We start from the raw sequence: 11,272 nt of genomic DNA, 5'->3' as shown, positions 1-11,272 counted from the left end.
TTTCGCCCCATTTCATTGGGAGTGGTCTTGGGGTTGGGCTGGTTTGGGCCCGAAGAAGCAGAAGAAGGCCCAGGAACAAGTGCTTAAGGCCAAGATTCAAGGATGGTATCGGGGTCAAAAAGCCCAATTATGCTCAAAAGGCTTCATTCAAGCTCTATGAAGCAGTTTGTGGCCATTGGACCCCCCACCCCAATGCGGAGGAGCCATATTGGAATATCATGTTATGCAGGTCAAAGACCTTAAATAGTGGGGTCCACGGAGGACCGAGGCGGGGTGTGGCGACGGCAAATGATCACTGGGCTCAAAATGAAGGATCCTTATGATTTTCAGAATTTTCCGATTATTTTTCGCTGAGATATAGTGAAAATTCCCAAGTAGACCTATAATTAGTGCCAGCCCAGAAAGTGATAAAGTTCCCTAGGATCCGGCGGAGGGGCCTTATATTGGGGGTTTTGTTTTGGCTATGGATAGGCAATCAAACTGAGTGGGTTTCTCTGTACCGCTCGTTCCAGTGTCTGCTTGGTTCCGTATGGTTCTCGCCATTGTTCTTCGTGCCGCTGGCATGTCTTGAGCGGATAGTTTCCCCAACCGCGAGATGCCTCCTTGTTACTTCTTCTATTTGCTTCTCTCTCCTTTTCCCTGCTTCTCTTGTCTTTCTTTTTTCCGGTTCACTACTGTTTGTTGCTCGTTTCAAGTCCGTTTTTGAGTGTCCTTTCTCACCGGAGTCTGGATTATGGTTTGCATCGTCCGTTCTTCTCTGTCGGTCAGAGCTTACTTAATCCTAACTGGACACATTAACGGCACCACAAGGTCATCAGAGCTGAAGCCGCCTCATATCCCTCGACCCCCTTGCCTCCCGAATTCGCCCACCGATATCCCGTAGCCTGCATATATGTTTTATATTCTGTGCTAGTATAAGTTTTAGGATAAGTGGTTGTACTTTTTTGAGCCCGGAATATAAAGGACTCGAGCGTACATATAATTATAAATAATAAAATGACGTTGCAAGATGCTGTAGACACTTTTATTTAATACAAATTTTAGTGAAGATTTGAAAAATAGAACGGTCTTTTCTTTACTCTCGCTCTTTTTTATGCTACTCCTTCGTTTCGGAGGTGTATTTCCTCCATCTTCAGGGATGAAGAAAGTTCAGGGTGAGTATTGTCGCCAAGGGTTTCGTCACTTTGCACACTGCAGCGTACCGACACTTTTGCCATCACTTTCTGCACTCAACGAATTTTAGTTGTCAAAAAGTCATTTTATTGCGGCTACTTTAAAGCAGTCGTAAAGTGCGAGATTTCCTTTGTGAGAATGTTTTTAGGACACAATATTTCAATTTCAGCCCATTTTCTGGCCATTTTTCCCCATGAGGAAGTTAGTAAATGTTCTTTAATGTAAGTGAAGCGCATTTTTCCGTGTTTCTCAGAAACTAATCTCAGGAAACTTCCAGGAGTTTTCGGCGATTACCGAGGGATGTTTTCAACACGAAGAATGTGTTCAACAGGACGAAATAGTGAATACCAGTCAGGATAAGACATCTTTGTCCGCGACTATCCCTGACATTGGGCGTATTTTTGATGTGATTCTTGAAGGATTCTGCTGGCCAGAATGTCCGAAAAGATATCTTTGTTGCGACATTTGAGCACAGCCGCATTTGCGTACGTGTCACGATATGTACGCGTGAACAATACATGGAATAAAAACATAGCTTTTTATGTACTTGAAAATGAGTTGGGAAACCAATTAGTTTACTTGAAAAAGCCCGAAGGATGTTCGGAAGCACATAACCTCAATCTGATGCATTAAATCTGCACAAATGGCCAAAGAATCCAATAAATATGTGTTGCGTGTGCTTATGGTATATAAGCTGGGATATAAAAATTTCTCTCTTCCGTGGCTTCTTATATCTGAGGTCAGAAAGACCCTAGGTCCTTATGTGGCTGTTCACTGGAAAGGTCTTGAGGTCAGCTATAACATACCAGAATTTGAGCCCGATTCATGCCAGATGGGGCTGAATAATTGAGGAAAGTGTACTTTGGCGGTGTTCAAAGTGGCGGACGGAGGGGTGGGGGGTTGGATTGGACAAAAAAATCTTCATTACCACTGCATACTTTTAACCTTTGCCGCAAACCTCATGTCGATATTTCTTACCGTTTAGGCCCCACAAGGCCGTTTGTCACGCCGGAAGGACGGACGAATGGACGGAACAACAGACACGAAAAACAAAAAATGACCCCCCCCCATTCCATTTTCCTCATATTTCATCATTTGAAGGTTACCTGAGTCGTTTGGATTTGATTTTGCGAGGTTTGATTTATTGTGCGATTACAGATATTAGCTGTGATGTAAATCCCAGCTAATATTTATTTCCTCCGCAAATCGAACTAATTATAAACTTTCCTATACGGGGTTTTACTCTGGGCCCAATGGGTGTTCGACTGTCCAAGAATCATCAAAAAGCAAGAACTTTTGTTTCATTTTGCAGAATTGTTTACTGTGCTTTAGTAACTAGTATTAGTAACTTGCCACGTGTTAGAAGCGAGTTTTGAGTGGACTTTGTTGGAGCACTTTGATTAGTACAAAAAATGAAATGGACTGGGAAATGGACTGGGAAATGGACGAAGACGATCTACTAAATCTACTCGCGTGTCTATGAGGAATCTGTTGCTGAGTTCTATAGAAACCGGGAAGCAATAAGAAATAAAACTTCTAGTTTTGGATATTCCGAATTTGGAGTAAGTGTTTACATTAATTAATATTTCATATAAACTTTAGTTTCATTAAGCTATTGCGAGTGAATAAGGCAATGTTTATGTGGTTAATAATAATATAATACATAATGTGTTATGGACTTAGTGGAAGATGAAATTTTAGGACTAAATCGTTTGTCAACGTATCCCAAAGCATAATAAGTTCTCGTTGTACTGCGGTGGCTAGTAATTGGAAATTATCCGTGCCCAGTAATGCACAGTATGAATCTTGCAGTCTGTCAAAGACACGTTATACATCGCACCTCATATGATCCTCAGGCATTGATTAGATTGAAGAGAGCACCATAAGACTGCTAACGATGAAGAATTTGGATATTCCATCCAAGTAATCACCAAAAAACAAAAGAAACCTTCAAAACTCAAAAATGTTTATGACAAGGATTGTGTATAATGAAATTTGCATTATCGTTACTTCAACACTGCAAAGAGAAACTCTCCGGGCCTAGGAAATGCATGGAAAGAAATCATTTCAACAAAGTCGAGAGACTGTGGAGTTAGATTTGACATCATCCAACTCTACCGAATATGCGATATTTGACTATTACTGAAAATCGCATACCGATATCTATTATGGTACTCTTTTTTGGAAGAAAAATAATGAAAATTCAATAAATTGATGGCCAAAGTAACGAATAATAGAATTTATAAAATAAATCACTGAATTTTGACAATTCTCCATCTGTGAATCTCTTATGCAGTTGTAAAGAAAGAAACGCTTATACCTCAGCTGTAATAAGAAATATTATCAGGATAATATTAAAAACAATGAAAATAATTACTCTATTATCTATTTCCGATGCCATCGATAGCCATTTAATACTTCAATTGCAGTAGGATCCAAAAATTGTGAAATTGAGCCATCGTGTTGACTTGATGTTCTTATGTCAGCACGAGTTGATTAATTTTAAGACAATGAGCCTCTTTATGCCGTGTCGGCTTTAATATAAATGCAGCATTTATATTAAAGCTAGTCCGACATGGACTTAAAAGTCGGCTCAAACTGCGCGGTGGCGCATGCGTGTGGGCTGTCAAATTCTCACACACATCCTCACTGAACGTCATTCGTGACTGCGCGTCGCGTTGGGCCATGATTCGATTTCAGTTTAAGCGCGTGTGTCCCGGTATCAACGCCATGGACTAAAATAAAGCCGAATATTGTTAAATGCTACTTTAATGATAAATTTAGCATTTAACTTGGCCCGGCATAAAGAGGCTCAATGTTGACTCTTTTCTAACAAATTTTTACTCAAGACCCGCAAATTTCTCAAAATCAGTCCAGTTCCACTGATTCTGACTTTGACGAATTTTAGTTTTAGCAGGAATTTTTGGTTCCAGGTATGTATATTGTGTATTCGATCAAGGACTTTATATGAACTAATTAATATTTTTCGATATGCATTTGACAATAGAAAGCTACTAAAATCTATACATATTTCGGAAACCAAATCTGTATTTGCAATATAGCCGATACGAGGCTAGAAAACTAAACTGTCAGTATATCGAAATAATTTCGTCTCAATATCTAAAATATTTAGTTTTCATACTCATGATATTTGAAGTTCTTCATTCAAAGTTGTAAAAGAAATAGATCTGAAAGGATATTTTAATGTTTATTTTGTGATTGCAAAATCTGTTGCAGAATTTCAAATTATTTCTTACAACGATATAATTATAAATCTCCAATTACTGAATAATATGACTTGACAAACAAACTAAACATATGCGTATCAATATACTCTTTCCTTTAAAGAAAGACATTTCTACATAAACCGCCAGTTACTCCTAAAAAAGATTTTTCATAATCCGACCGCTCATCGAATATGAATAAGAGATGAAATCAATTGCTTAGAAGTGTTTGATCATGTAATGTAGAACATAGGCTAATGCAGACTATGATTAATTCATTGATTAATCATTACACTTATTTATCAACCATAGCATTGAATTCAAATTTTCAGCTTTTCTTCTCTTTCTCTTTTGTTACACGCTTTATTTTATATTTTTCGTTTCAACCATGCATTAAACTCTTACATTCTACTTTTATTTTCTATGTGATTTTCTGCACAGTTGCCTTACATCGGCAGTAAGACCCCTCACTTAACGCAAACCGTATTTAATGAGTTCGTATCTTCACTTTGTGTCGTCCTTGCCGAACATGGGCACTACTTTGGGAGAGTGACGCACTAAAGATGTATTCAATAATCCCAGGGACGGAAAGTCCTTTTCATCGTCCACCTTCGGAGCCGCATGCAAACCTTCGTCCCTTAGGCGAGGTTGATCAGACCGCTGCAAACGCTCGCGTTCTTCCTGTATAATAAGAAAGAAAACATGTATATTTTGATTCTTAAGCTAAACGCGTTAGTTCATAGACCATGATCTATTTACAGATTTATTTAAAAAGTTTGTTGGAACTTTACTAATTTCGTGTTTCAGCCCGTAAAAAATACTAATCTGTTTTTGCAATTTTACGTTTTTACATATTATATTGGCGGCCACCCGGCGGCTGCTAGTGTAAAATACGAATGAAATACGAACGAAATGACGTTGCAAGATGCTGTGGGGCCTTTTTTTACGAATTTTAGCTGTCAAAAGGTCATTTCATTGCGACTACTTTTGTGAAGCCACTAAGTGTGAGATTCAGATTGAGGTAGGTGGCCTGCACCTACCTAACCCCTCTATATCAAATATCGAAAAAATGAATTATACATTCAAAATTACCACATTCAAACGATCTGTACTCTCAAACAGACAAAATATTATAAATCACGTTGCAAATAGAAGGAGACTAAAACAGAACAGAAATCAGCTACGGCTGAAACTGTATCAATATGAAACAATGTAAACACACAACACCTCTGAGCAGTGAGGTTGTACAATAATGACAGACGAATAAAACCAATATTAAAAAAAAAGTTGTGTTCCCGGAGTCTTCTCACGAGACACTCTCGTGAGAGATTGAATTATCAATAAAGGGTTTGCCCCAGATAATTCTACGCGTTTTAATGAAAAGTTGAAAGTCGATTACAAGTGATCGAATGCATTCAACAAGCAACTTTGTACACCACCTGAGTCGACACACTACACTTGGTGCTCGAAGGTATCGGCCGTGAACTTGCGAACAACCCTAAACCACGCGGGATCGGCTGCGGCTAAGTCTGGAGGAGGTGATGGAAACAGACTTACAGTCAATAACGTTTGAAGAAGAGAATCTGGTGCGTAATATGTCACAATCGCAGTGAAATAAACTCTAATTTCTTCCCTCTACATTTTTCTGAGTTTCTGGGTAATGTATAAACTGATACATCCCGGCAGAGATGTGAAGGGTCAAAGCTCATACGTTTTCTGGCTAAAATTTCTACTTTTCTCAACTGATTTTAAGCATGTCTTCACTAAAAAAAAGTCTGGATGTCCTTTACCAGACTATATGCACCATTAGTCTGTGACGATATTAGAAATGCCGCTATATTGATTTAATTTTGGACAAATGGATCTCTGTTTTTCGTTTCTACATTTCAATTGAATGTGGTGTGGCAACCTCGGTGGCAGCTAATTCTGCCACTGTTATTGAAATTCGCGGTTAGCGACTCCACATTTCAATTTAAACTTTCATGAGTGGCAACAGCTCTCGCAGCGTTAGTGGTGAAGGAGCGCGTGGGGAATGACAAAAGCGTCCGGTGAATTTTGGAAATGAGATGGGAGAATTTTCAAAAAAGAAATAAAAGGAGAAATTTAGTGAATTTACTGAGTTGTTTTATCTGTAACAGCCACAGTGCGCCCCTTACAATTGAACCGCCAAATCAGCCCACACAGGCTACGGCATCTCACTCTCCTACACACACAAAAAACAATATAAATGAAGGAATGAATGAATTTATAATACTATAGTCCACATGAATACGTCTCTAAGAAAAACTCCGGATTTCTGCTTGAGAATACTTGTTTTGAGGCTTGCATTTTCCACTCACTGGTGGGGTCCTGATTAGTTGGATTTGAAATTTAAATCTAATTTAACTTCTAACATTCGATAAAAGGCACAGAACCGGTGTTATTACGATTTAAACTTTTTATCTTCAATACTTGTGGTTCTTTTTGTCCGATCCTAATAATCGTGTACTTTTTGTAAAAGGCCTTACAAATGTCTACAACTATTAGAAATAACTCAAATTTAACTAGCAACTGCTTGAGACAAGGAAGTGCTAATGTGGGTTTTGAGTTCCACTGCATCTTTCATCTCTGGTGCATCTCTAGTGCATTTAATTCGAGAGTTGTCCGCTCGGTTTGATTTGTCGAAAAACGATCTCGCGGATTTTATGTCAAATCTAAATATTTATTAAAGAAGAAAAAAATGTTAGAATTTAAGGAAAATATATATGCATATGACTTGTTCTTTTTCAGAAATACGATTATGAAGGAGAAACAAAATATAGTCTTTGAAATTCCATATAATTACGAACGGCAGGTAAAATTTACGAGCATGTATTTTGATGAACAATTGCAAGCTTCAACGAGCCGATTTGGTAAAACGAATTAGATAGATAGATTACCCTCAACCTTTGTCCCATCCTGGACAAGAGAGTGGCTGAAAAAAAAATATCCAACCACTTGCCTTGCCCGGTCTCGAAGTGGGGGCCTTTGAATTGGTACTTCAGCGCGCTCCCAACTACGCTACAAGACTGCGGCGGCCGTGGTGCAGTCAGTAGAGAGCCAGACTGAGGACATCACAGTCGTGTGTTCGATCCCCATCACTTGCAAATGATCGAACACAGCAGATGCGAAAAATATTAAGCCTTTCAATGGCAAATAAAAAAAATTCCAGCCTAAAATAAGTTGCTGTTAAATGTTCCAACTGAAGTAGAAACTTCTGTGGAAGTGTATTTCGCATCTGTCCTTACTTATAGATGAGCACAATACTAGACTAGTGTCACTTGTAAATAGCGATATCGTCTGCAAACACGCTCAAGGTCAAGCTCTGCTAGTCTGTGAATTTGACTGGCTGACTTGAATAGCCTTGCCTCTGAGTGGGAAAAATCAGAGGATAACGGGGGAGAGGGACGACATAATAAATAAAAAGTAAGATATCAATGAAAGTCACAGGCCAAAGCTGTACCGTCTGAAAGGTAACTGGATGACTGGTTAGCTTTGGGTCTTGGCCCTTAAATGGGAAAATTTTCCTGGGGATGCATAAAGGGCCCGTCAGATGGCCTGGATGCCGTGGAGCAAGATTTCTTGTACCACCCCCATTTCTAATCTAATCTAATGCTACAAGACTGGATGAGAGTTCATAGGTTGAAGGCTTTTACTCGGTCAAAATAATTAGATTATTTTGTAAAAAAAAACCTACAACATCTAACCAATGTTTATCCGAATCCCTTTTTTATTAGCATGCTCATAATTTTTCCATACGTTTTTGGATTTTTGTAAAACAAAATTTAACAAATTCCGACTAATTTTATCTTTCTGTGTAGAGCATCTTTAAACTATTTTGATAAAATTTAATAGATATTTCAATAGTCTAGTTAAAAGTTATTCCAAGAAAGAGTTACACATTTCAATGTTAGTTCTAGAACTGAAATTAAAATACTTGTAATTATTCGCTTAAATACTTTTTCTTCTGACAAGATGTATTGACCACATAAAATAATTATAGTTCCTCTCAAAAAAAAAGGTTACAATACTTTTGTACATCAGCTTACCCCATCACTGCGGCGATTGCGTGTTATTTGACGGTTGGTGGATGGACGAGTGCGTCCACGCATGCCACGACCCAATTGTCCAGCGCGGCGACTGTCATTGAAGTGGAATTCAATGTCGAGAATGTGCTTCTGTCGCGTTGCTCTCTGTTGATAGCTTGCTGCATCACCTTCAGCGTCGTCATCGCCGACTCGCCGCTTTGCTTCCAGTGCCACCATTTCTTGCCACTGACTGATGTCTTCGCCTTCACCTGCTTTCCGCAAATTGTATTGCGGTGGCTTTGATTTGCCAGCACGTAATGCTTTATACTCATCTAATGTCAGCTCTTTGGTTTCCTCTTCTTGTCCAGATGTCTGGTTGGCTGAATCGTCAACCTCCTGACTTTCCTGAGGTCGCGTCTCGTCTGTTTTTTGTTTTAATTTAATACAAATATATCCAAATTATTAGAGAACAATTTTCGAATTATTTAGTTGTAGTTGATTGATTTTGAATTGGACCAAGTTAATACAGCGTAGGCAATAATTATAGGTCCAGCATAGGTCTCCAGGGTGTAGGTGGTCTGGGTAGAAAACAAAAATCAAATAAAGTGTTTGATTGCCTATCCATAGACAAAACAAAACCACCAATATGAGGTCCCTCCGCCGGAGCCTAAGGATTCTAGAGAACTCTATCACTTTCTGGGTGGGCAATAATTATAGGTCCACTTTGGAAATTATTCTATTTCTCTAAGAAAAAAAATCGGCAAAATCCAAAAATTATATCGATTCATCAATTTGAACTCAGAGACCATTTACTGTCACCAAACCACGCCTTGGTGCGCTGTGGATCCCACTGTTAGAGGCCTTTGTCCCATACTCTCTAATAACCCCATTATGCTCCTCTACGTTGGGCTCTCCTTTACCCATAGCTGTAAACTGGTTCAAAGATCATCTTTGATGCTTTTTCAACATAATTCATTTTTATACCAATGAGATACTGTATAATTTTAGGTGAATTTCAACTGGGTCTCCTTCCAGGGACTGACGCTGTCTCTGTGTTAGTGGTTCAAAACTCTTGCAAAGGAGTGTCATTTCTCCATGCGTGTTTCCGACTGGTGTGTGTGAGACGTGTGTGTGTGCATGGTATGGAGCAGCATAAGGCTGTTTCGTATCAGAAAATGCTTATAAAATGCTAATAATATGTTTTCAAATTCCTCTAGAGCTTCAAATTTAGATTGATGAAATATTGATGCATCTTTTAATGGGCCAATGAGTGCTTTATAGTGGAGAAATGCCCAGAAAAAAGCCAAAAATCAGAGAAATAGTCCCTTTTTCCATTCAAAATTCCAGTTTCGTTTCTGCTCTTTCGCTTTGAGTATGAAGCCACCTTATATTCCTTACACCATGGTAGGTTCTATACAACGAGAAGGAAGGGTAAGCCCTGCCTCAGCTAGATCGATGGCGTAAACCGGGACGCCAGCGTTATAGGAATAGGTTTTGTCTACGGATAGACAATTAAACACTTTATTTGATTTTTGTTTTCTATCCAGACCACCTACACCCTGGAGACCTATGCTAGACCTATAACTATTGCCTACGCTGTAAAAGAAAAGAATATTTTAATATAACGAAATACGAATACTATTTGTCCACAAACAAATTGTAATTTTAGTAGGAAGAGCGTCAGTAGAGATAGGGCTTACTTTCGCTCCAATCTGGAAGAGCCGGCTTAGGTACGATCTCGTCGATTACTTCCTTGTGTGAACCCCAATTATGCGCGCCTGCGCCTTCGCGCTTATCCACGGATTTTACGCCGGTTTTATCGCTGCCGCTCTGACGATCAAACTCGCGTTTCTGGCGTGTCTCAAAGCGACGCCGACGCGGCTTTTCTTCTAGACGTTCCACCTCACGATTCCTACGATTCTTCTTTTCCACTACATCCGGTGATGGGCATTTGTTTATGCGTACCACGTGCGCTTCCTTGGGGTGCGTTGGTATCGGTGGCGCCACTTTTGCGCGTCGTTCTTGCTTATTGATGGTGGCGCTTTTATTTTCCTTCTCAGCCGTTCCTTTGCGCTCTTTCACTTTCTCCTTGGGTGTCTTCTTCTTAACCACCAACGCCTCCAACGGATCGGTCGCCTCATCGTCAATGTAGAATAATTCATACCGATTGTCTACACTGATGCCGTATGTGTTCTCCATGATCTTCCGAAAAGTTATAAACACGTTCTACAGAACTCAGCGTACGTCGATGACCGCTATATGTTAGGATATTTTGCGATTACTCGCACGCTTCTCGTCAAATGAGACAAACACTACTTACTTACAACTTTCTGACAAACTGACAATGACTGATAGCCACCCAGTTTCACGATACTTTACACAGAGATCACATTTGTTTGCTTTGCAACCTAATATGTAATGAAAACACAACGTTAGTAAAATACAGTTCTTAGCATGCTTTTCAGTACAAAAAAATTTGATTCTTTTTTTTACTATTTTAATTTGCCAATGTGTGATTTCAAAAAATTTGCACACTTTATGTATAACTACTGACTAGGCTTTTTCCAGAGAAAAAACATGTGATAAGCGAACGCTCATGGTCTGCTGGGCGCCACCAACTCCAAATGTGACCAAGTTGACTACACTGTTTTAATAAAAAAAAAAATAAATCTCCATAACTCGCATTCTATGGCAGTGACAAAAATCTGTAACCACATTTTGAAAACGCCTTGAACTGAAATATCGAAGTACTCCAATAAAAAAATTTCAGTGTATTTAAAGTTTAAACCGCCATAACTCCGGTTCTATTTCATCAGCAAATAGGTAAAA

At 39.1% G+C, this 11,272-nt stretch overlaps 1 protein-coding gene across 1 annotated transcript; it reads right to left on the bottom strand.

Moving 5' to 3' along the window:
• Positions 1-4,746: 4,746 nt before the first annotated feature.
• On the bottom strand, positions 4,747-10,811 carry LOC132257027 (SERPINE1 mRNA-binding protein 1-like). The gene is made up of 3 exons (XM_059753706.1): positions 10,144-10,811; positions 8,465-8,865; positions 4,747-5,078 (listed from the first exon to the last, which is right to left on the bottom strand). The coding sequence occupies exons 1-3, from the start codon at positions 10,640-10,642 to the stop codon at positions 4,902-4,904; spliced, it is 1,077 nt and encodes a 358-aa protein (XP_059609689.1). The 5' UTR covers positions 10,643-10,811; the 3' UTR covers positions 4,747-4,901.
• Between the last annotated feature and the right edge of the window lie 461 nt (positions 10,812-11,272).

This window comes from Phlebotomus argentipes, unplaced genomic scaffold (assembly GCF_947086385.1).
Source record: "Phlebotomus argentipes unplaced genomic scaffold, Phlebotomus argentipes genome assembly contig_75, whole genome shotgun sequence".
NCBI classification, from domain to species: Eukaryota; Metazoa; Arthropoda; class Insecta; order Diptera; family Psychodidae; genus Phlebotomus; species Phlebotomus argentipes.
Note: the sequence above shows the minus strand (reverse complement) of the source record. Positions and strands in the feature narration are given on the sequence as shown.